The sequence below is a fragment of the Drosophila serrata genome, unplaced genomic scaffold (assembly GCF_035046125.1).
Source record: "Drosophila serrata isolate PLE 108 unplaced genomic scaffold, ASM3504612v1 contig_276, whole genome shotgun sequence".
Lineage (NCBI taxonomy): Eukaryota > Metazoa > Arthropoda > Insecta > Diptera > Drosophilidae > Drosophila > Drosophila serrata.
In genome coordinates this window covers 1,164,774-1,191,746 of record NW_028257174.1, presented here as the reverse complement: position 1 = coordinate 1,191,746, position 26,973 = coordinate 1,164,774, and the positions used below count along the sequence as shown (strand labels likewise).

General features: G+C 37.2%; 2 protein-coding genes across 19 annotated transcripts in view; one reads left to right on the top strand and one right to left on the bottom strand.

The window, feature by feature from the left end:
* LOC147643180 (uncharacterized) overlaps positions 1-26,973 on the bottom strand; it is a 335,120-nt gene that overhangs the window by 72,107 nt on the left and 236,040 nt on the right. For all 18 annotated transcript variants that reach the window (XR_015272242.1, XR_015272243.1, XR_015272245.1 and 15 more), the window contains one exon: positions 19,153-19,176. The gene's annotated coding sequence lies outside the window, so the exon portion shown is untranslated. The remainder of the gene's footprint in view (positions 1-19,152; positions 19,177-26,973) is intronic.
* LOC110180364 (uncharacterized) lies at positions 229-6,497 on the top strand. Its single transcript, XM_020948030.2, has one exon. The coding sequence runs from the start codon at positions 1,030-1,032 to the stop codon at positions 3,031-3,033; it is 2,004 nt and encodes a 667-aa protein (XP_020803689.2). The 5' UTR covers positions 229-1,029; the 3' UTR covers positions 3,034-6,497.

Below are 26,973 nucleotides of genomic sequence, written 5' to 3'. Positions count from 1 at the left end.
TTATGTTTCAAACAACAGGAAGCGTCTTCAAAGAATTCCAACAATGGATACATATGATAAAATATAAAAAATTTTGTGATAGTTACCATGACTCACTCCAAAATATCCACTGCTTTTGTTGACATTGAATTACTTTAGCTAATTAACCCTTTCGCTGGGAGAGGGTATAGCTGACCACTTGTAAGTGTGGGTCATTGTGCCTGCCTCAGTGTGTGCTTTTCGTGGGATTTTCCCGCTCTGTTTTTTTGATGTTGTTGTTGGTTGGTGTGTTTTTTGCCTTTTCCATTTTCCGTCGTAACCGTATTTTTTACTCCGCTGCTCGGTGCGACTTTTGCGTGGTGCATTATTACTGCCGAAATGCCAACAGTTTGGGGCTCTTCTCCTCCCGTCCGCCCACAAAAGCCTCATAATATTTCATGGCTGTTGCAGATTGTTGACATTTTGGCTGCTCTGCACCTCCGGGCTTTCCTTTTTTTTTTTGTTTTGTGCAGGTCCTTTATCGTCCTTTTTTTCGGGAGGGGGGGTGTGGAAGTTTGAGCTTGTTGCTGTTGTAGCTGTTTCGATTATGCGGCAAAAACAGTGTCCAGGATGGGGGTGCGTCTGCCACAGCCACTGCAGCGGATGCAAACAAAACGCGGGGGCTTTTTAGAGGGTTAAGCGGGTGGCTGATGCATCCGCAGTCGCGTGCAAACAGGATAAAGCGCACATCTGTCGCAGTGTCCATCAGCAGGATCATCATCATCCTGGGAGCATTGCCACATCATCAGGATGTTGCAGCGGACATGTTGCCGCTTTTGATGCGAGTTCTTTGGCTTGGCACACAGGAAGTGCGACTGCTTCTAAACTTAAAGTTTAATTGTAGACATAGTAACTGATATTTATATATATTTGTGGAAATAAATATCTAGTAGCTCCACAGAGAGCTTTCGAAACGTGTTCATTTTATTTTCTACACATATACACACACACACACACCGTTTCTCTGATTCCTCCTAGTGTCCTAGTCCTTGGCATCCTTAGGAAAGGATTATGAATGCCGCCGTTTGTGTGGTGGTCACTGTACCCACAGAGGCCGAGGAGCAACGCCTAAATCCACGTGTCTGCTCCCTGTGCGGCTGCTCTTTGCTGGAGGGCAAGGGCTCCTTGGAGCTATGCAAACGCTGCTGGCAATTGAGTCACATCTCTGGCAATGGCCTGGATGCGCCGCAGAAAAGTGCTCGCACTGCCACTCCTCGTGGCCGAACTTTGCCTCTGAACAAGCTCAAGGAGAATGCCTCTCTGGAGCAACTGTTGCGTGCCATTGCCGAGGAGTTGTGCCTGGAGTGCAATGTCTTTTGGTCGCAGGATTTGAGTGGACGGCAGCTTCAAGCCCGCTTCGATTTGCAGCAGGATGAGCGATTCGAGCGATTGCTATGCACTCTCCAGGACTGGGGTGTGGGCGAGCGTCCTGGCACCCATGTGAGTGCCATCAATTGCCTGGAGACCAGGGATAAGCCAACGGATAAGGTGCACCAGCACCAGCACCAGCAGCAGTTGCAGGATCTTTCAGCTAGCAATACAGGAGACTTGAAGCAGGAGCAGGAGCAGCGGCAGCAGCAGCAGGAGCAGCAACTCGTCTCGGATAAACTCAGCCAGGAATCGGGATACAAACCCAGTCAGAACCTGAACCAAGGCTGGCAGAGTTTCATGGACTCGGTGCGTTGCCGCTTGAATGTGAACCAAGTGGTGCGCCAGGTGAGGCGCGATGCCACTTTGACCTTTGACTTTGTGGTTCTCCTCATTTCGGCTGCCCTGCTCTCCTGCGTGGGTCTGGTGGAGAATAGCTTCCTGTTCCTGTCCAGCTCCATGCTGATATCTCCGCTAATGGGACCGATTATAGCGGCCATCTTTGGTTCAGTGATTGGCGACCGGGATCTCTGCTGGCTGGGTCTGAAGAATGAACTCCTGGGCATTGCCGTGTCCGTGGCAATTGGCTTTGTCTTTGGTGGCATTGTCTGTGGCTTTGGCTACTTCTTTGCCATCTCCACGGGTCTCACCGAGGAGATTGTGTCCCGTTGCGACACTCATTCGCTGGCCATCAATGTTTGCACTGCCTTGGCCTCGGGAGCTGCTGGGGCAATTGCTGTCTTGGGCGGAAATACCGGCTCCCTGGTGGGTGTGGCCATTTCCGCTTCCTTGCTGCCACCGGCGGTAAATGCTGGCCTCCTATCGGCCTTGGCCATTGGCACTAGATTTTTGGCTCCTGATCATGAACTCCTGCAGAGTTTGCAAAAGCACAAGACGTACTCGGATCATTTGCCCATCGAACTGATGGTCTGTGCCGGTGTTAGCATTGCTTTAACTCTGCTGAATATCGTTTGTGTGTGGCTAATGGGTGTGGTGGTGCTGCGCATTAAGGAAGTGGCTCCGGCGGTGCAGAGGAATCAGCATTTTTGGCATCATGATCTACGCACTGCCCGGGAGGTTGCCCTCCTGGATCCGGCCCTGCAGAATGCCATCGATCAGCTGGATGAGAGTCAAGCGGGTGCGGCCACCAGTGTCCAGGAACCAGGACCCGGTTTGAATAATTACCACACGGTTCATGGTTTCAAGGAGTTCTGCCTGACGGTGCATCGCTTGAATAATGTGAATGCCAAGGAGGCGTCACAGCAGCCACCATTGCCCAGTGTCATGGAGTTGTTTGCTCCCCTCCAGGTGGAGGAGGAGAACCATCTCGAGGAGCAGTCTCGCAACGATACCAGCCAGAGTGTCCTCATTCAGCCGCAGTCCATGGACAATGTCAGTGGGAATATGGTCTGTGCCACTTGCCAGAGTTTGCCCAATCTCCGGCCTCTGGGCAGTGAGATGAGTCTGCCCAGCCTGGGCTCTGTGGCTGGCAAGGATCAGCGCCAGCGGAAGACAGGACAGGTGCTGATACCATTGCCCAATCTGCAGCCAAAGGAGGCAGTTCTGGATCGACCATTGAATCTCCTAGACTTTGGCAAAAGTCTGGTAGGAGAGCCAGGGGAAATGCACGATGAGTTTCAGGCTTAGTTTCCGGAGAAGGGGAAGGGGAATAAAGTCCTTTTCCTTTCCAGCATAAAAAAAAAAAATAAAAAGAGAGAAAAAGGAGAGCAAAGTAAACAGTCGGGTTGCAAGGATGCCCCTTCTCCTGGTCCTGGCTTTGATTACCGCCACAGGATGTCTCTGTTTGTCAACCACTCCAAAAGACCCAGGAATTGGCGGTGACACAAAAATGCAGAAATAAAACTCACAAAAAAAAACAAAATATATATAGACACCTGACAAAAAACCAAGAAATACAAGTACAAATTAAAAATTGAAATATAAATAAAAATAAAAATGACAAAAAAAGATGGAGAGTAAAAGGTTTTAAAGGGGTTTTATAATATCAAAATGTAAACATAAATAAGAATGAAAATTAAACATTTTCTATGCCCTTCCAAAAGGGTTTTATAATTTTACTCAGTGAAATATTCATTTCCCATCCTATAAATTATATATATTCTTGATCAGCATCAACAGGCCAATCTTTCTAGCTATAGCCGGCCAAAAAAATATTTTTTCAGAAATTTCCCATTTTTCGGAAAAAAGGAAAGGGGTTACATCATTAAAATTTTCAAAAATCGGCCAAAAATTCACATTTTAAATGGAGAATGCAGTTTTGTTAACCTGCTAAAAACTAACATAGAAGTGCTTTCCGAATTGAAATTAATGCATTTTTGGCTTAGTTATATCTTGTTTATGTTTGGTTTCTTTAGAGAAAATAACCATATAAGATAAATAAGATTATAATATAATAATAATAATAAGATAAATAAAGATTCAAGGAATGGGTATCTTTCAGATCTTTTAAAAGGAATATAATAAGCAAGAAAACAATTTTTTTCATTAAAACATTAGCTTATATGGCTAAGTTATGCACGGTTTATACTTTAATTTCCTTGTCAATATATAATAAATAAATCTTGACTTTAAGTACCTAGAGTGAGTTTTTTTGAGCTCTTCTTGAAGTGATAAAATTGTCATAAAGAGAATGATTGCCAAGAGACCCAAAGTTTCCGATTCATTATCCTATGTAATTAATATATAAATATATAATAAAATATAAATAAATACAGATAAACATTGATCAAATATACTTGAAATTAAATTATTTTAAAACCTATTAAACTCCCTGCAACAGCTGCCAGAATAAATAAACATTGGCTGCCTCAACTTAGCTTCCTTCCTAATTTTTAGAATATTTTTAGCTGACTTTGATTAACTTGAAGCTAAATAAACATATGTTTTAAACAATGTTTCTTAAGTTTTTCCTTCAATACTTTTTAAAAAATATTTTCCCTTTAGTTTTTCCTTCAATAAAGATGCCTTAAAGATCCTGCTCAATGTTATTCAAGGATTGATTGTTTTTATTGTCCATTTCACTGGCCATATATCCCTTTTCGTCCTGGCTCATTCGCAGGCCCATTAGAGAGAGGGGCAGCAACAATTACGTGTTGCGCTTTTATTGCGGCCACCAGGAGCAGGAGGTTCATCTTGTTTTGTTTTGTTTTAACCCCTCCAATCCTCCTCATCATCCGCCTCGTCCTGTCTGTTGTTTTCACATGCATCCTTTGGCCAGGATCAGGCATTAAACGGGGCCGAGAATGGCGTGCGAGAAAAACAAAAACAAAAAAAGGGGATGCGAGGATTGGCGAGCCACGTGTGATTGCCCTTTGATGTGTTGTTGGATTTTCTCTAATGTTTATTTGCCATTTCAGGCGACCCCACTCGCTGTCCACTCGCAATGTCCTTGATCCTTTTCCGCCTTCGTTTCCGGAACGGCGTTTGCTCCTGTCCTGCCGTGTCCTGTCCTCTCCTGTTTTGCCGGCCAAAAAGGACAGGTGCGACATTTGGCATGTCCACGCAATTAGCGCCCTTGTCCTTGTTACTCCTTTTGCACACCTCTTAGTCCTCGTCCTCGTCCTCGTCCTCGTCCTCGTCCTGCTCCTGTTCCTGGTCAGTTGCTTGCGGACGAGTCCCTCGATTAACTGGTTTTCACCAAACAGGCCGCTAACGAGGCCGCATTTGTCCATCGAGGATACGATGGACTTGGCCAAGACCAAATCGAAATAACCAATTTCCCAAAAAGGGAAGACACAGACTCGATTTAAAATTAAAGTTGTGCTTTTCGACTATAAATTTCTTTTGAATATCATAAGTAAAACCTTCTTTTTTGATAGTTTTCTCTATCTATGTTTTTTGTTTGACATGTACCCTACTTTTCTCTGCGTGTATGCCTGCATTGAGTGCGTCAAGTGCCTGGCAACCGTCATATAATTTTATGATGGATAAGGGAAACCCACTTTAATGAAGGTGTGAACAGTTTTATGAGACCAAGATTTGAGGCTGTTCGCTAAAGGTAATACTTGAAGGCTGAGGTAACTTTACTTTAACTTAAATAGAAGAAATATATAAATTTCTGCTAGGTTTAGTTCTGCTTTAGTTTAGTTTAATAAATAGTCAATGTACTAGTCCGAAAAATATATTTTAAGCAATATAAACAATCCATAAGTGGGAATAAATTAAAAGAATCAAATAAAAATCAGGAAGAACCTCTACAATCTGCCTACTAATAAATTTATTAGGAGACACTTTCCCCTTATTATAATGGTTACATTTAATAATATTGCCACTTCTCCAAAGAAGAATTCAATTTTAAATGAAAAAGAACAATAAAATAACCCTACCTTCGATTCTCTAAGGAGTGTAAAGATCTTAAAGTCAGGTAAATATTAAAATAAATAAATATTAAAAATACACATTTTGTTTGCTTATCCAAAGGGTTTTATTATTTTACTCAGTGAAATAATCATTTCCGACCCTATAAATAATATATATTCTTGATCAGCATCAATAGGGGAATCAATCTAGCTATATCCGGCGGGAAAATATTTTTTTCAGGAATTTCCCATTTTTCGGAAAAAAGGAAAGGGGTAACATCATTAAAATTTTCAAAAATTCGCCAAAAATTCACATTTTAAATGGAGTATGCAGTTTTATTAACCTGCTAAAAACTAACATAGGAGTGCTTTCCGAATTCAAAATAGTGCTTTTTTAGCTGAGTTATGAGATTTTTAACATAATTTAATGATGGAAAAGGGAACCACTTTAATGTGTAAATGTCAAAATACCTTAAAACATAATTCTGACAGGGATTTCTAATACTAATAAGCTAATAAATTCTATTAAAATGACTCACAATAAGGCTACACATTACATTTTTTACTAATTATCATATTTCATGAGAGATTACTAGAAGTTTTCATTAAAAAATGTACCACTTTTTGCTGTCAATTGGTTTGTCAAGACTCAGTGTCCTGTGTGTCCTGCTGCTCATTATTTAGCATAATTATTTATACTTTTATTTATCACTCTCGGACAAGTTTTTATGGTCGCTTCCGCTGCGAAAAACTTTTCTCAAAAAAAAGACAACAGAAGCAAAAGGAAACACTGGGAACTAAGGGAAAAACATTTAATATTAAATGGGGCAGCAGCAGGGCGAAACTTTGATCCTTTTGTGTGCGTTTTGGCCAGAAGGCAAGGCACTAAGGCACTCAGAGAAATTACTAGGAAATTGAAAGAGAAATTAAATGAAATGATATTTTGGTAAAGATTAAATATAAATAAAATTAGAAGTAAAAGTCTAGAGAGTCCCTCTGGTATTTTATTTATTTATTTTGAACTTTCTGTGACTCCTTTTTTTCTCCCAGTGCTTTTGCTAAGAAATCCGCTTGCCTTGCGGCAGTCTTGGTGCCTTAAATAGTTGCACCTTTTGGCCAGGGCCACTTTCAAGCCAACGGCAAAAAAGAAAACCCGACTCGCAGGACCAAAGTGCAGTCGAAGGACTCCTGGTGTGGAGTGGAGTGGCGACTGGAGTGGACTGGATTGTTGTGCCCGGTTTTATACACTGTTTTTCTATTTCTTTCCCTATATTTTTCTTTATAAATATATATATATATATTCTTAAACATTTCCTCCCTTTCGTCCTCTTGTTATTTTGCACTCTTTTTGGCCCCGGGGGGATTACGGAGCACATGCTTAGTGCCTATTATTTATGGACCCCGGCAGAAAGATGCAGCATCTGCAGTGGCAGCCACAAGAAGCCATCGTCATCGCCCCCTCACACAGCCATGGTCAATTGATTTTCGAGGCCAGGGAACAGAGTGTCCCATTGTCCTTTCGAGAAGCATCCTCATCCCCATCCTTATCCTTACTCACTCACTATGACAACGGGGGGCGGGGATTGGGCACAAACATGCCGGATTACAACGTATTTGGTCAGTGAGGCGGCAACCAGGTGTTCTCCTTGAAAGAGCCAAGGACCAAGTTAATATCGAATTGGGCCAAAAGCAGCATTATGCGTATTATTAAACGTTCCAATTCGCCAGGCAAAGCCATTCATTTTGGCCAGAACAAAAGACAATTATTATTATTTTATTGCATATAATACAATATCATATCGATAAGATAAGGCAACTAATGATTATAAATGCAGGCTTAGTGAGTTGTAAATTGAAGTTTAAGAAAGGTTTTTAAGTAGAGCTAAAGCAGGAAAATGTTAAATGTTAAATATATGCATATGAACTGCATTTAATCTTGAAAAAATAAAGAAATTCTCCATAAGAAATCAAGAAATAAGATTTTTTTTAAGCAAAGTAAATACGAGTAAATGTTAAATGTTAAATACAAGTATGTGAACTGCATTTAATATTGAAAAAATAAAGAAATTCTCCACAAGAAATCACCTCAAACAAAGTCTAAGGCAACCTTTAAACCTTTACTCATATTAATATTACATTTTCAAGAACTTTCTTTCACTAACAAATATAATAATTTAACCATAAAGATGAAGAAAAATGTAGCTTTTTCTTTCTGTAATTTCACAAATTCTGTAATTTCCAACATTTCACCGAGTGACCATTGTATAGCCCCGGCAAGTGTTAATTACCAACGTCAAAAGGAGCAGTCTCTGAATTTCCTCCCACAATTTTCCTCTTGCCAGATTCCAAAATCCGTTTTTCTTCTCTTCCCTGCTTTTTTTCCCTGTTTTTTGTGAACTTGCAACTTGGGGGCGAACTTCGCTTTGGCAACAAATTGCACTGGCTTTGTCCTTGGGATGCGTTTTAATCTGGCCATTGTTACTGGTCTTCAGGAGCAGGAGCAGGAGCAGGAGCAGGAGCCAGCTCCTTTCTATCCGCTCCCTTTGCCTTGTAAATTATGTGTTTTAATATTTCACAAAAGACTCAAAAACTGAGCACTTTGTTTATAATCTTATGCCCGCCTTTTGCATCTTGGGTTTTAATAAGCCCCCCCCCCGAAATAAAAACAAAAAAATATATAGATATATATTTATGCACAAATAAAGGCAAGTCGAGAGACGGGGTTAAAGGCTGTGAATATAAATAAGTGGAAAAGACAAGGATCCGACAGGCGACGAGCAGAAATGATGGAAATAATTCTCAGTTGTAACTTTTAATTTGGCAGAGAAGATTGTTTCCTTTTGCAAGTTTTGTTTTGTTTTGTTTTTTTTTATAATATAATTTAAGGGAAATTCTGGGAATATTTGAGAAGATTTAAATTTGATTTAGTAATTGTTTTTTAATAAATTTATTTGGAAATATAAGCTCAGAGTGTGTCTAAGCACCTGGAAATCGACAATTATGTTGAGTTCTACATAAAACGGAAGTTCCCTAAAAGTATATATGCAGATGTAACTGGCAAATGGCATTTCCATTTCCATTTTTCCCTTAACCATTACCACATTTCCACATTGCCCTTTTTCCCAACCATTTTCCCTCATTCCCTCAATATATTTTCCCTGAGCTGATCCTTTAATGGCCAAAAACCATTGACCTGGGGGCAAACTTGGTACTGACTTACGAGTAAAAGGCAACTTAATTATCTGCGACAATTACAAGCAGGCAACAAATCTAAGCTGGAATGTCCTGCGTGTGTGTCCTGTGTCCTGTGAGTGTGTCCTGTGTCCTGTGTGTGTGTTTGGGCTGTCAGCACATTTGTCTACGTGGCGTATGAATAATTGCAAATGCCAACAATGGCCGACATTTGTCGTTGTTGTCCTTGTCGCTGTCGAGCTCCTGTCCCTGTTGCTCCTTGCATTCCACATTTGATATAGTAGATATATACACACATACACCTGCTCCTGATAATTTAGATAAATAATTCCGAATGTTAATTGAGTGCAAGGAGCCTAGGAAGCGGCACAAAAGTTGCTCTCCTCTCTCTATGTGTGTGTGTGAAAATTAATTAACTAAATTATTAAGTGGCAAAAGCTGGCCATGGCTCCTCAACCGACCGTATATATATACATATATATTGTAAATTATGCTTTTATTATTGCCGCAAGTTGTTCGTTTGTTGGCACAAAACGATAATGATGATGTCCGGTCTGCTGTTCTTGGCCAACGTTAATTGCGGCCTAGTGGCCAAAAATTACCTGGCGAAAAACATTAAGCTATATTTATGACAATGCCAAAATGCTTATTTAATGAGTTAATTATTTTTTCTGTATTTATTGCAGTGCCTCCCATGAAAAAAATTAATAAAAATAAAAAAATATATAAAGAGAAAAAACCCCATTAGAATTTTTGCCGAGCTTTTCCTTTTTCGCCGGAGAAAAACTCAATTAGCGAGAAGGGTCTTAATGGTGCGGGAAAATGGGAAATCATGCATGTAAGCTTGCCAAATGGTTTTTCTCCCCTCTCTAATGCTTGGTTATATATATATACATTTTTTTATAATTATGTTTTATAAATATATATGGGGGGAAACCCGCTTTTATTGGAAAATAATTGCATGAGCGGCTTATAAATAAATGTTGCTGGATAAAGTAATTGATTTTTATGACCTTGTAAAATACTACAAAATATAGAAAAAGTAATGTATATTTAAGGAAAATGATCTTTCCCTTTTCTTTGTCCTCTTAGAATGATAGTTTATTTCCCCAATTTTAATCGTTGGAAACTTGCATATCTTTTCCTTTTTAATTTCCCCAATTTCCCTGTTCTGAGATTTAATTGATTATAAATAAATGTTGCTGGATAAAGTAATTGATTTTTATGACCTTGTAAAATACTAAATATTATAGAAAAAGTAATGTATATTTAAGGAAAATGATCTTTCCCTTTTCTTTGTCCTCTTAGAATGATAGTTTATTTCCCCAATTTCAATCGTTGGAAACTTGCATATCTTTTCCTTTTTAATTTCCCCAATTTCCCTGATCTGAGATTTAATTTCAGCAACAGAAATAAATTCGCAAAATAATATACATATAACAAGAGCAGGCGGTCAAAGCCAAGCCAGGCCATTGCCATCATTAACCCGAATTAACTTGTTTAACCCATTCGTGGCCAGCCGCAGAAATTGATGGCAAACATGAAATGTTTTCGGCCCGTCAACGGGACAAAGAAAAACTTTTCCAATTTCCACGCGGACTCACTAGGAAAGAAATTCTTTTTTTTTGGCCCCGATGATGGCCGATGGCCGTCAATCAATCAATCAGGCAGTCGTTCAAGCGCACATTAATTTATTCATTTTAGCGGAATCGCAATGAGAAGTATGGATATATATATATATATATATATACTATATATATATTTTGGCCCATTTAATTGCGCGCTGACTCTCTCTCTCTCTCTCACTCACTCGAAGAAGTTGGCTGGCAAAACGCTTTTAATTACTTAACCGGAAATTGGCAATTAAAGCGATTTAACGGCCCACATGAATGAGTGGGCGTTTTGCGGCGGCCAAGAATTTCCATTCCCATTTTCATTTTCATTTTCCCCCCTTTAAGAATTGTTTTCGGAGGGGGGTTAAAGGCGTTGCCCATCTTTTGGCCATCAACTAACGTCATCGTTCAGGGCCTTAATCAAGTTTTAAATGGCCGCAACCCCAACCCCCTCTCCTCAAGGTGCTCCCTCCTCCCCCCAAAACTCCTCGTTCATTGTTATTTATTGTGTGTTGTTGTTGTTGTTATTGCCGGCAATTTATTTCAATTTTCGGCGAAAAGCTGGAAAGTTTTGTATTGTCATTGCGAAGCGTTTCGTTCGTTCGCCTTTTTCCAATTAGAGAATGGGCTTGGGTTCAAGGAGGGCGTGAGTTGTTGATGTTTTCACAGGGGAGAGGGGAAGGGGAAGGAGTGGCAGCATAAAAACTCATTTAACTTTTCTTTTTTTTTTTTTGGTTTTTTTGTATTTTCTGTTGGCCAAAACGAAACGTCAAACGGCCAGCGAAAGTTGCTCATTCCTCCCTCTGATAACTGTTGCATAGTTTAAGGCGCTCTCTGCTGCATAATTAATTATTTTGGCAGCGAAACGTTGTGGAAATGGAATGGAAACGGAAATGGGGTACAAAATGGGAATGAAATGGTAACGGAAGCTGACTGAAAGTGGCACGAAATTATACAGGGAGGGAGGGGGATTTTTTGAGATGTAATGCAAGCCTGGTTAATTCTTAATTAATGGTAATCAATGAAATATTTTAAACTAGCCAAAATGTTAAATAAATTGTAAACAGTTGAGATATAAATAAACAAAGTTCTAGGGAAATAGTATTCAGGAATAAGGGAAAAATATAAGATATAATATAAAATATACGGCATAATGTAAAGATTTAGTTAATTTTTAAGAATGAATAATTTCTGATTAATGAAAATTAATAAAGTATTAACTAGGAAAATTTCAAATAAATTGTTATGAGTCTAGCGGGAAAAGAACAACGATCTAGGTAAATATTTCTATGAAAGTAATTAAATTAAAAAAAAAAATTGAAATTTTTTGTGTCGATATTTATAGATAATTATATATGACAATTTTTTGAATAAATAGAATATTTAGAAGTCTCATAACTAAGTTAAAAATGCCTTAAATTCAATTCGGAAAGCACTCCTTTTTAGCAGGTTAACAAAACTGCATACTCCATTTAAAATGTGAATTTTTGGCCGATTTTTAATTTTAATGATGTAACCCCTTTCCTTTTTTCCGAAAAATGGGAAATTTCTGAAAACAATTTTTTTCGGCCAGCTATAGCTAGAAAGATTCGCCTGTTGATGCTGATCAAGAATATATATGATTTATAGGGTCGGAAATGACTCCTTTACTCAGTTTTAAGCTTCTGACTGAAGTTTTAAAACCCTGCAAGGATATAAATATGCATAACATTTTTCTAGGCTTAAAATTGATCTTTAAATACTTTTAAAAATCCTCAAAAAAAATCCTAAATACCTACAACTATCTGTATTAGTTTCCTCTCGATTTTCCCTCCAATTATTCCCTAGTTTAAATACTCTCCCTTAAGGAGTATATTACCTCACTGAGCGCAGTTAATTCTCATGCTTGGCTTGCGCTGATGAATTCGCGTTGAGTTCTTGTGGCAACCAAATAGAATGGAAAATTGTGCGCCCGCGCGACTTTAATTCAGTTGGACATATATCCCAGGAAAAGGCGAGAGGAAAACTCTGAAGGGAAAACTCTGAGGGAGGGTTGACTTGCGGCTGGCCGCTTAATTTTCGGTCTTTGCCAAGCGTCCAATTTGCCGCCACATTGCAGCCAAAGTTATTCGCGGAAAAACTTGAAACTTTTGCCACCATCCATCCATCCATCTGTCCGTCCGTCCGTCCGCCCGTCCGTCCGCCCGTCCGTCCGTCCGTTTGTCCGTTCATTCGGGGACCCAAAGAAACCCAAGAAATCTCCCAACTGAGAGCCCAATCCCAGGCCCAAAAACTACTCTATACCGCACTAATTTCAATTGCTTTTCGGGGCGGCTAATGTGAGACACAAGTTGACTTGGCCAAAACTCTCCCCTTCCCTTCCCTTCCCTGCTCCCTCCACCCCCCGGTGAGCGTTAGTTTATGGCCAAAAGTTGGCGGCTTAGAAAATGTCAAGTGCAATTTATACAAATTTCACGGTTACTGCTAAAGTGTCGACAAACTTTTCACGGTTACTCGGACAACTGACGCGTCTCCTCGCCTGCCTTCTGGAAAATTAGCTCACAGTTTTTGATTATTTTTTTTAGTTAGAGTTTTCCCAGGGAAAATGTGAGAGTTTCCAACAATTTCGCGATAGTTAATTAATCGATGCCATACTAGATGTGTGTTTGCATATAGTGTGGTCCTTTGGGGCAATCACAATATTCTCGGCTACCAACTTTTTGCGGTCGCAGTTCCCCAGTTACCCTGGAAAATTGTTGGGTTTTGATGAGGGGGGGAAATATCAAAGGAAACGGGGGGATTTTTCAATTAAATAAGTTTGGAAATAGTTTTTAATTAATAATTTAGGGTCAAAATAGTTTAAATTAATATAGTTGTGCTATGAATAAATGTGAGGTTTTAAAGATAAGCTCATTGAATGATAAAATATTGATTTTACATTAAAAGTTGAATGTCCAACTATAAGTTCTTGTTAGATTTGATCATAAAAAAATTATTTTCTGACTATAAATAGTTTTTTAAATATTTTCCATAATTTTCTACGACCTTAACAATAAGTTAACTATCTTTGTTTAAACCAAATACATTTCGCTAATTAAAAAAAAAAGTTTTATGCTTTAAAATTAATTCTTTTGCAATATTTATGTATTTGCTTTATGGCCATTAAGGCCATGAAAAATGCAGTGAAGGAACCATTTCCAACTCTATAAACCATATATATTCTTGATCAGCATCAACAGACAAATCTTTCTAGCTATATCCCGCCGAAAAAAGAAATTTTCCATTTTTCGGAAATAAAAAAAATTTGCAAAAATCGGCAAAAAATTTACATTTTAAATGGAGTATGCAGTTTTGTTAACCTGCTAAAAACTAACCTAGGAGTGCTTTCCGAATTGAAATTAAAGCATTTTTGGCTTAGTTATGAGATTTTTAAAATTTAATTTGTGTAAAATATTGTCATATAAGACTATTAATAAATATCGAATCTATCAATAAAAATATTTAAAGCTTTGGTTTGATCCATTTCCGATTGGATCCTTTAGTTCAATTGCATACTGCAAAGTTTTTTAATTAATAATTAAGGGTTACATAAGTCTATTTCTAATTAAATATGTTTGAAATATATGTTTGAAATATATGTTAGGATATAACAAAAAATTTGTTTTGTTTTTTAAAATGGGCTTTAAATGAAAAGTTAAATTCTAATTATAAGTTTTACTTATATTTCTATAAAATAAAATGTTTCTCTGGTTACAAATAAATTCTAAAGTATTTTAACAGCTTTTTAATTGCTTTAAAAATATTTTACTATATAACGATCCAATACGAAAACCTATTATAAATTCTTAAAAAAATCTATAAGGTTTCAAATGATTTTTTTCGTGTCATATTATTAACATATATCCCTTTTACTGCACCCTCTCTTGTTCGAAAATACATAAATTTTTTAAGGCACGAAAACATATATACATTCTATATATATACTATATATATTTTTAAAGCAATTTTTCCGTTGAGCTGAAAAATGTTTGTGCATCCGATACGCCAAAAACAAATGCAATCGCCAGAATGGACCACTCTCTGTTTTCCGTTTTTGCAGTTTTCCGCGACGCTTTTCAGTTTGATTCCCTTTTATTTCTATTTTTGCCGGCTGAATGTTTTATCTCGCCCGCTGCGTTTTGGGGGTTTTTTGTAATATTCCCCAATGTCAGTTTGATGGCCAAAAAATACAAACTTTCCGCAACAACAGGAACGCGAAGCGGAAGAAATAAAAAAAAACAAAAAACAAAAAAAAAATAGGAAGCGTGGAAAACTTTCGCCATTTAATTGGAAAATTAAATTTTACGCTGCTGTTGCTGCAGCGTGAAACAATGCGGGCGAACAATTTGCTGAACTCGTTTGTTGTTCCCCAGTCGACTCCGCCCAGGTACGTATAATATCTAAAGTGAAAATGCATTTAAAATAATATATATATATATGTATATATTTTGTGCCTTGATGCTGTTGCATACCGGGGATTCCCCGGGTACCTCGCCTTTCCTTCACTGCTTATGCAATTTTCCAAAATGACTCGGAATTCATTTGACAAATTGTCCGTCTCTCTTCACCCAAAAAAACAACAAATAGGAAAGTATACTACAGCAAAAAAAAAAAGAAAACGAGAAGGAAAAGTGTCTCGGAATGGGGGGAATGCATCACTTCTCTCATTCCTAGGGACTGTCTGTCGGAATTCATTTTGTGCCCTGTCATTGGTCGAGGCAAGTGGCAAAATTAAATTTAACAAGACAAGAGTGCCATTGCTGCCACATTGTTTAAAGTGCTTAACAAGCGGCAGATGGCAGGATCACACAATAAGGACACCTTACCAGCGCCTGCCAAGGAGGTGCCATGAAAAATGAATTGAAAACCAGCAAAGTAACCGCAATCATTGCTCGACTCGCCGCTCGTTAGCAGCAGGCAGCAGTGGAAACTACTCTCTGTGGAAAACCTCAAAAGAAAAGCAGCCCGAATGCTGGAATTTACAAGAATTTTCTTCTTAAAGTGGTAATAAATAAATTGATTAGAAAGTGCAGGTTTAATTGAATTAGCAAAATTTAATTTGCATGATCACGGGGCGTATGCGTAATGTGACGAATTAGGAAACTGATTCACATAAAGCTTAGCTTTACTCCACTTATTATTTATAATATATTATATATAAAAAAAAATCTTATTTATGTTTTTTTATATAAAATAAAGTAATACAATTATCTAATATTTAACTATACAAATTAATGCATAGTTACTTAATATAAGGTATTCTTTGTGTCTGTTTTGGCCGTAGAAAAACCTCATAGTGTAGCCTGTAGTTGCACTTGCCCTCTGTCCTGTCTCTCTGGACTTTCCCCTTTTCACTGGAATTTTCATACCTCCCTTCTCTCCCCTCTATCCCCTCTCTCCACCCCTCTAGCTTTTCCTTTTTCCGTTGTCCTGTCTTTTGTCCCTGGCTGCGGGCGCTGAACTCATTTGGCTTTGGTGTCGGTGCTGCTTAGCTGAGAGAATGGCCACAAGTGGTGGCCAGCAGGGACCAGCAACAAGGGAACAAGGAACAAGGAACCAAGGATTCAGGACGAAAAGCTGAAACGCAGTCATCCAGACATTCAGTCATCCAGTCACTCATCCACCTCGTCCGGCACTTTTGTTTGTGTGTCTTTCTGCGCTGAAGGAGCTTTGATTTTGCGGTTGCAAAACGGACTTTGGACTCTGAATTCAGGGAACTCTGGATTCTGGTGGAGTTTTCCATTTCCCCCCCGCATTTTGCATTAGGTAATTACTTCTTTGTGACGCTCGATGAAGTGCAAATTCATTAAGCTGATGCACTTACTCCTTCCGCTACTTTGAAGCCATCTAATTAATCAATATGCAAGAGACATTATCGCCACTGTATGATATGTGAAATGTAATTAATTTCAAGTGAAATTCAAAGCTAAATAAATGAATGAATAGAATAAATATTTAGTTTGCAGAAAAACTAAACAGAAATTTATTCAAGGTAACTGTGATTTGATATTATATTGATATTAAAAAGCACTTTTATCATTACAAGTTGTATTATTTATTTGTATTATTATTATTTATTTATACCCTCTCTTGGCTTACATTTACTCAACGCTTGCTAAGTATCTCTAAATTAAATTTATCAAGTATTTTGTCTGCTAGGTTTTCCCCTCAAATTTCCCTCCTGCTTTTCCTCCTTTATCCTTTAACTCTCCCCTGCTGCTTGATTATTTAACAGGTGGCAGCTTGATGGAGCCGAGGCAATAGTGCAGCTAAAATTTGATAAAATCCCATCGCCTATAACCATCGACTTGGCTGTCTATGGGTCCTCCCTTCCTGCCCCCTCCCTCTCCCTCTCTCTGGCAGCGCTTTTCCCCCGGAAAATTCGAGGACAGAGTGCACTCTGGCAGGCGGGCATCAGATTATGACTGGGAAATGCAATTTGGTATGGCTGAGACCCGGCAAAATGCAGGCAGCAGCTGCTAACGAAGCCGAATTTCAAGTATGCTCCCTTATAGTTTTCCTTTTTCCTTTTTCCATTTTTTTTTCTTGCTTTGGCCAAAGGAATAAACTTGCTTATTGCATTGAAATGCGATTCCGACTGGCTACAGTTATGTATATAAATATCCGCACTAGAGCCAAAAAGAAAGCGCAGCAGCCAGAAAACGAACGGAAATTTCCCTCATAATTTCGTTGCTGCTCGGATGGATTTTATAATAAATAATTTTTCACTAAAATTCCAGAACACACACACACACAGAGGGAGACAGCCAGAAGATGGCCACTCAATAAAAAAAATGGGGGGAAAAAAAGGACGAACAAAGCTGAGCGTAATACAAATAAATGCGAGAGAGGCCAAGGAAATCAAAAAAAGAAAAGCCAAAGGAAAACGGAATGTAGTAAGTGCATGCCAGCAACAGAAACACTCAAAGTTTATGAAAGGCGCGTCGCCGTCGCCGCCAAAGTTTTTCCCCCAAAAACCGGCAAAAGGAAAACAGAGTCCTTGCGACTAACACACAAGCTTAGGAATGTTTTTTAGTTGAGAAAAAATCATATAGATATTGTACAATATTCTGTGATACGGAAAATAATTCTTTACAATTTTGCAATAGAAATTTTAACTGGGTGTCATATTTAATTTGAATATAATAATCTTAGAATAGATCTTTACCTTAAGAAACATTTAAAAAAAGGACTCTATTATTTAAATTTTGAGCCTGGTTTTATCTATGTTTTTGTTTATATAAATATAATATTAAATAATTTATCCAATATTTTGTACTAAGAAATGAGTATGCAGCATTTAAAAAATCAATTTTTAACTAGGATTTAGCTTAAATTTAATAATATTCTTTTTTTAAAAGATTTTATATCCTGAAAAATTATTTTCTAAATCTGTCAAAAACATATCTTAAATAAAGGCTTAATAAAGCTTAAGCTTTAGCTTAATAAAATTGTACTTTTAATATTTTTCTTTTAACTGCGTATTATTTATATTTATTTTCCAAATATTTTTCATAGAAATGATTTTTTTTTTTTTTTTTTTATATTTACGAAAGTTTTTTAAAGCCATCCCTTAAATTTTGTTCAAGAAAATATTATTGAAAAGATTTAAATAATATATTTAAAACAATATAAAATATTAATATTAATATATTTATTTAAAGCTGTGGTTTATATATATTTTTTATATTTTCTGGTAGAAAAAATGAAATCAAATAAATTATAGAATATTTGTCAATGGGATATTACCTTATAATATTTAATATTTCAACTTTAAACTAGCTTTGATATTTTGTTCCTAAAATATTCTTCATAGAAATTATATTTTTTCTGACAAAGTATTTTAAAAATCTATAAAAAAACATTTCTTAAATAAACTTTAATTAAATATCCTTTCAAGAATTTTTGTTTAAAGGTTTTTAAACTGTAGTTAATACTATATAGTAATAAGTTTAAAAATATCCCTAAAGCCACCTTAGAGAGCACCTACATGTCGGTTGCTAAGATTATTAAACAACAAAAAAAAGTAATATAAAAAAAAGCAGCCAAGTAAAACAAGGACAAGCCCTAGTCCTGGTGTGTGTGTGTGTGTGTAATGGGTGTGTGCCTGGGTGTGTGTGCCTGGGTGTATCGCCAATTACTGTGTCTGTTTGAGCGTACAAAGCGTTTTATGAACCAACTCAGCGACCGCCCCGATTTCCCAATGCCAGTCACGCCTCGGACTTGGACTTTCGGCGAGCCAAAAGAACTTTCCCAGCAGCCGAGTTTTTCCCCTCCTCTACCTCCTGCTTCTCCTTCTGTGAAATTTTCCACCGAACTTGAACTTCTTTTTTTCGCTTTTGATTTTATTGCCAATTGACCAACTTTTTGGGTCGATTGCTTATGTTATCGGAGCCATGGAAAAGCCGGGGTGAAGCGGCTCACTTAAAATGCCAAGACAGCTGTCTCAGATGAGTATCGCTGTAGATGTATCTGTATCTGTATAAGTATCTGTATCTGTATCTTTATCCTTAGCCCGTATCCCATATCCCATATCCTTGGGCTACTGGCAATCCCCCAAAAATTGAGATATATATATATATATATTTGTATATACTAACATATTTAAAGTGTCTTCAACTCACCTTCGAGTCCTTGGGGAGAGAGACCTGCAAGGAATTAAGAAAAAGTTTGAGTTGAAATATAATAATAATAATGTTAAGGATAATGGTTATAATAATAATGATTATTATTATATGTAAATAAAAGATTAATTAAAGGATTTATGGCATTTATAGAATTTAAAACAGACTTGAGAAGTTTTCTGCTTCAATTGAAATGAGTTCATTAATTATATACATAAAATAGAGCTATTTCTGGGAGACTTATAACTAGATAATACTTATCATAAAGTCTTAAGAAGCTTATAAAATAATTATTTAATGTATAATTTAAAAACCTTATACTTTAGATTAAATATACTTAATTTATAACTTATTTAACTACCTTAAAAAATCCCCGAACTCATTTAAATATCCCTCCCAAGGAACCTCTACACTTTCCTCCTAATAATTGATTAAACCAGTAGCAGTTTCCCAATGCCAATGCCTAAACACTGTTCTCAAGATATGTAACCCAGGATATAGATCCTTCTCAGATAGAGAGGGGGTGGTGGTGGGGGGTTTAGGGATAACCACAACAATGCCATAGTCATCATAGTCCTTGTCCTCCTCATCATACACGGCCCCTAATTATCGACTTAAGGGCATTACGCGCTGCCTCTTGGCTTATTAGGCGACGGCCAACCGCAAATTCTGAATTCGGTTTTGGCCAAAAGCCAGCGGGAGAAATTGGAATTGGAATCTTCTGGCCAAGATGAGGTGAGCCATGGATGGGGGAGATGCCAAAGCTGTGCGAAAGCTGCTAAATCTGTGCGAATTAGGACGGCGCATAATAATAGTAATAACAATAATAATGATCAAATTTTGCACGAAATGGTAATGTGCAAAAAGAAACAAAAAAGCGAACAAAAACAATGTAGAAAAAATAAGGGAAAAATGAAGCACTTGCACTGAGGGAAATAATAGGGTTTTATGCTTTTTTGAGTATTTTTAGGAAAAGTATTTAAGGTTAAAATAAATCTCAATTGTTAGTCTAAAATTATATTAAACAAGAAACAAAGTTAACTTCGGAAAGCGGAAGGTTATAAATCATTCCAGTTAACAATTTAATTATAGGAAATCGAATTATTGAAAATCTATTATAACTAAGTTTAAAATATTCCCGGTCTTTAAATCTATATTTTTATAAGGCTATTTTATTGTCAAATCAAAGTAAAAAAATCTCATAATTAAGCCAAAAATGCATTAATTTTAATTCGGAAAGCACTCCTATGTTAGTTTTTAGCAGGTTAACAAAACTGCATACTCCATTTAAAATGTGAATTTTTTGCCGATTTTCGCAAATTTTAATGATGTAACCCCTTTCCTTTTTTCCGAAAAATGGGAAATTTCTGAAAAAATTTTTTTTCGGCCGGCTATAGCTAGAAAAATTTGCCTGTTGATGCTGATCAAGAATATATATGATTTATAGGGTCGGAAATGACTCCTTCACTTAGTTTTAAGCTTTTGACTGCTATGGAAATACATTGAGAAGATACAATTTTCAATTAAATAAAATTCCTAATTTTCTGTTAGAAACTCCCATTGGTTTTTCTGAGTGCACCAACCCAATTTTGCACCGCATTAAATAAATAAAGGCAACATGTGTGTGTTTTCTTGTTGCTTTTCTTGTTTTTCCTGGTGCACATGGCATATAAGCGTAATAAATGCGCGATTATTTGTAGCTTTTATGAGTCGGAGCCCCCTAATGCCCAACTCCGGCGTCCCGGAAAAGCCGGAAAATGTGGCGGGAATCGAGGTAATCCTACACCCCCTTCCCCTCCTCGGCTTTTTGTTTTCATGTCAAGCGTCTGAGAAAAAAAGGACGAGGAGTCGGAGGTGCCCCAAGTGGCTAAAGAATCACGAATCAGACGAGGAATATATTATGTTTAATACCCGGGAATTATTCTTCAGACAGCACTTGAGAAATTTCCTAGCTTTAGAGTAATTTTTATCCTTAAATTTAAGTCTTGAATAAAACTGCCAGCGAAACGGATGTTAACTGTATAGGATCAGTAAGTATCTTTCAACATTAAGTTACTATGACCAGAAAGTCACAATGAGAAGAAATTAACTATGAAAGGTAAGTAAATATGATTAGCAATTAACTATGATCAGTAAGTATCCATGACCAGTAACTATTTATGATACCTAACTAACTTTGAACACCAATAAACAATGACTTGCAACTTTGCAACACAACACATTTCTGAGACGTGGCCGGCAGCGGTCACTTCGTTCCGGGGATGATTGAACCAGTTGGGAATCATATGATATGAAGATTAACTATGAAGAGTAAGTATCTATGACCAGTAATTAACTAAGACCAGTAATTAACTAGGACCAGCAAGTACCTATGATCAGTAAGTATCAAGAACATTAAGTAACTCTGAACAGTAAGTATCTATGACCAGTAAGTATCCATGATCAGTAAGTATCCTTGACCAGTAACTATGTATGATACCTAACTAACTTTGAACACTAATAAACAATGACTTGCAACTTTGCAACACAACACATTTCTCAGACGTGGCCGGCAGCGGTCACTTCGTTCCGGGGATGTTTGAACCAGTTGGGAATCATATGATATGAAGATTAACTATGAAGAGTAAGTATCTATGACCAGTAATTAACTAAGACCAGTAATTAACTAGGACCAGCAAGTACCTATGATCAGTAAGTATCAATGAACATTAAGTAACTCTGAACAGTAAGTATCTATGACCAGTAAGGATCCATGATCAGTAAGTATCCATGACCAGTAACTATTTATGATACCTAACTAACTTTGAACACCAATAAACAATGACTTGCAACTTTGCAACACAACACATTTCTGAGACGTGGCCGGCAGCGGTCACTTCGTTCCGGGGATGTTTGAACCAGTTGGGAATCTTATGATATGAAGATTAACTATGAAGAGTAAGTATCTATAACCACTAAGGATCTATGACCAGAAATTAACTAAGACCAGCAAGTACCTATGATCGGTAAGTATCAATGAACATTAAGTAACTCTGAACAGTAAGTATCTATGACCAGTAAGTATCCATGACCAGTAAGTATCCTTGACCAGTAACTATGTATGATACCTAACTAACTTTGAACACTAATAAACAATGACTTGCAACTTTGCAACACAACACATTTCTCAGACGTGGCCGGCAGCGGTCACTTCGTTCCGGGGATGTTTGAACCAGTTGGGAATCATATGATATGAAGATTAACTATGAAGAGTAAGTATCTATAACCACTAAGTATCTATGACCAGAAATTAACTAAGACCAGCAAGTACCTATGATCGGTAAGTATCAATGAACATTAAGTAACTCTGAACAGTAAGTATCTATGACCAGTAAGTATCCATGATCAGTAAGTATCCTTGACCAGTAACTATGTATGATACCTAACTAACTTTGAACACTTATAAACAATGACTTGCAACTTTGCAACACAACACATTTCTCAGACGTGGCCGGCAGCGGTCACTTCGTTCCGGGGATGTTTGAACCAGTTGGGAATCATATGATATGAAGATTAACTATGAAGAGTAAGTATCTATAACCACTAAGTATCTATGACCAGAAACTAACTAAGACCAGCAAGTACCTATGATCGGTAAGTATCAATGAACATTAAGTAACTCTGAACAGTAAGTATCTATGACCAGTAAGTATCCATGACCAGTAAGTATCCTTGACCAGTAACTATGTATGATACCTAACTAACTTTGAACACTAATAAACAATGACTTGCAACTTTGCAACACAACACATTTCTCAGACGTGGCCGGCAGCGGTCACTTCGTTCCGGGGATGTTTGAACCAGTTGGGAATCATATGATATGAAGATTAACTATGAAGAGTAAGTATCTATGACCAGTAATTAACTAAGACCAGTAATTAACTAGGACCAGCAAGTACCTATGATCAGTAAGTATCAATGGACATTAAATAACTCTGAACAGTAAGTATCTATGACCAGTAAGTATCCATGACCAGTAAGTATCCTTGACCAGTAACTATGTATGATACCTAACTAACTTTGAACACTAATAAACAATGACTTGCAACTTTGCAACACAACACATTTCTCAGACGTGGCCGGCAGCGGTCACTTCGTTCCGGGGATGTTTGAACCAGTTGGGAATCATATGATATGAAGATTAACTATGAAGAGTAAGTATCTATGACCAGTAATTAACTAAGACCAGTAATTAACTAGGACCAGCAAGTACCTATGATCAGTAAGTATCAAGAACATTAAGTAACTCTGAACAGTAAGTATCTATGACCAGTAAGTATCCATGATCAGTAAGTATCCTTGACCAGTAACTATGTATGATACCTAACTAACTTTGAACACTAATAAACAATGACTTGCAACTTTGCAACACAACACATTTCTCAGACGTGGCCGGCAGCGGTCACTTCGTTCCGGGGATGTTTGAACCAGTTGGGAATCATATGATATGAAGATTAACTATGAAGAGTAAGTATCTATGACCAGTAATTAACTAAGACCAGTAATTAACTAGGACCAGCAAGTACCTATGATCAGTAAGTATCAAGAACATTAAGTAACTCTGAACAGTAAGTATCTATGACCAGTAAGTATCCATGATCAGTAAGTATCCTTGACCAGTAACTATGTATGATACCTAACTAACTTTGAACACTAATAAACAATGACTTGCAACTTTGCAACACAACACATTTCTCAGACGTGGCCGGCAGCGGTCACTTCGTTCCGGGGATGTTTGAACCAGTTGGGAATCATATGATATGAAGATTAACTATGAAGAGTAAGTATCTATGACCAGTAATTAACTAAGACCAGTAATTAACTAGGACCAGCAAGTACCTATGATCAGTAAGTATCAATGGACATTAAATAACTCTGAACAGTAAGTATCTATGACCAGTAAGTATCCATGATCACTAAGTACCCTTGACCAGTAACTATGTAAGATACCTAACTAACTTTGAACACTAATAAACAATGACTTGCAACTTTGCAACACAACACATTTCTCAGACGTGGCCGGCAGCGGTCACTTCGTTCCGGGGATGTTTGAACCAGTTGGGAATCATATGATATGAAGATTAACTATGAAGAGTAAGTATCTATGACCAGTAATTAACTAAGACCAGTAATTAACTAGAACCAGCAAGTACCTATGATCAGTAAGTATCAATGGATATTAAATAACTCTGAACAGTAAGTATCTATGACCAGTAAGTATCCATGATCAGTAAGTATCCATGATCACTAAGTATCCTTGACCAGTAACTATGTATGATACCTAACTAACTTTGAACACTAATAAACAATGACTTGCAACTTTGCAACACAACACATTTCTCAGACGTGGCCGGCAGCGGTCACTTCGTTCCGGGGATGTTTGAACCAGTTGGGAATCATATGATATGAAGATTAACTATGAAGAGTAAGTATCTATGACCAGTAATTAACTAAGACCAGTAATTAACTAGGACCAGCAAGTACCTATGATCAGTAAGTATCAAGAACATTAAGTAACTCTGAACAGTAAGTATCTATGACCAGTAAGTATCCATGATCAGTAAGTATCCTTGACCAGTAACTATGTATGATACCTAACTAACTTTGAACACTAATAAACAATGACTTGCAACTTTGCAACACAACACATTTCTCAGACGTGGCCGGCAGCGGTCACTTCGTTCCGGGGATGTTTGAACCAGTTGGGAATCATATGATATGAAGATTAACTATGAAGAGTAAGTATCTATGACCAGTAATTAACTAAGACCAGTAATTAACTAGGACCAGCAAGTACCTATGATCAGTAAGTATCAAGAACATTAAGTAACTCTGAACAGTAAGTATCTATGACCAGTAAGTATCCATGATCAGTAAGTATCCTTGACCAGTAACTATGTATGATACCTAACTAACTTTGAACACTAATAAACAATGACTTGCAACTTTGCAACACAACACATTTCTCAGACGTGGCCGGCAGCGGTCACTTCGTTCCGGGGATGTTTGAACCAGTTGGGAATCATATGATATGAAGATTAACTATGAAGAGTAAGTATCTATGACCAGTAATTAACTAAGACCAGTAATTAACTAGGACCAGCAAGTACCTATGATCAGTAAGTATCAAGAACATTAAGTAACTCTGAACAGTAAGTATCTATGACCAGTAAGTATCCATGATCAGTAAGTATCCTTGACCAGTAACTATGTATGATACCTAACTAACTTTGAACACTAATAAACAATGACTTGCAACTTTGCAACACAACACATTTCTCAGACGTGGCCGGCAGCGGTCACTTCGTTCCGGGGATGTTTGAACCAGTTGGGAATCATATGATATGAAGATTAACTATGAAGAGTAAGTATCTATGACCAGTAATTAACTAAGACCAGTAATTAACTAGAACCAGCAAGTACCTATGATCAGTAAGTATCAATGGACATTAAATAACTCTGAACAGTAAGTATCTATGACCAGTAAGTATCCATGATCAGTAAGTATCCTTGACCAGTAACTATGTATGATACCTAACTAACTTTGAACACTAATAAACAATGACTTGCAACTTTGCAACACAACACATTTCTGAGACGTGGCCGGCAGCGGTCACTTCGTTCCTGGGATGTTTGAACCAGTTGGGAATCATATGATATGAAGATTAACTATGAAGAGTAAGTATCTATGAACAGTAAGTATCTATGACCAGAAATTAACTAAGACCAGCAAGTAGCTATGATCAGTAAGTATCAATGGACATTAAATAACTCTGAACAGTAAGTATCTATGACCAGTAAGTATCCATGATCAGTAAGTATCCTTGACCAGTAACTATGTATGATACCTAACTAACTTTGAACACTAATAAACAATGACTTGCAACTTTGCAACACAACACATTTCTCAGACGTGGCCGGCAGCGGTCACTTCGTTCCGGGGATGTTTGAACCAGTTGGGAATCATATGATATGAAGATTAACTATGAAGAGTAAGTATCTATAACCAGTAAGTATCTATGACCAGTAATTAACTAGGACCAGCAAGTACCTATGATCAGTAAGTATCAATGAACATTAAGTAACTCTGAACAGTAAGTATCTATGACCAGTAAGTATCCATGATCACTAAGTATCCTTGACCAGTAACTATGTAAGATACCTAACTAACTTTGAACACTAATAAACAATGACTTGCAACTTTGCAACACAACACATTTCTGAGACGTGGCCGGCAGCGGTCACTTCGTTCCGGGGATGTTTGAACCAGTTGGGAATCATAAGCACAGATGTGCGAGTTTTGTTTCGGAACAAATTTAAGCAATTTGAATGAAACTATGGAGTTATTCTTGGGTATAATTTTACTAGTATATAAATCGGAGAATGGCGAATCGGTTGACTTTATATATATACATATATATAGATGCCATAGGAACGATAGGAAACTTCTAAGAAAACAAATTTTAACTTTTCCAGTTTACAATAGATTTTCATCAAATTTGATATATAGTCCCCATATATTAATCTAGAATTTTGTGTAAAATTTTATGAAAGTCGCAAGACTATATCTACATATAAATGTATAGGTAAATGAAATGAAAGCAGGCATTACTTTATTGTTTTTTACCATAAACATATATAATTTATATTGTATTAATTGAAACTGCTTCTTCGGAAGTTAATTAATTAAATTTTGTTGTATGTTTTAGGGATTTTTTTCTGCCTTTTCTGGGCACTTGAAAATTCATTTATCGCACTTGGCACACACCTGTTGCCGGCATT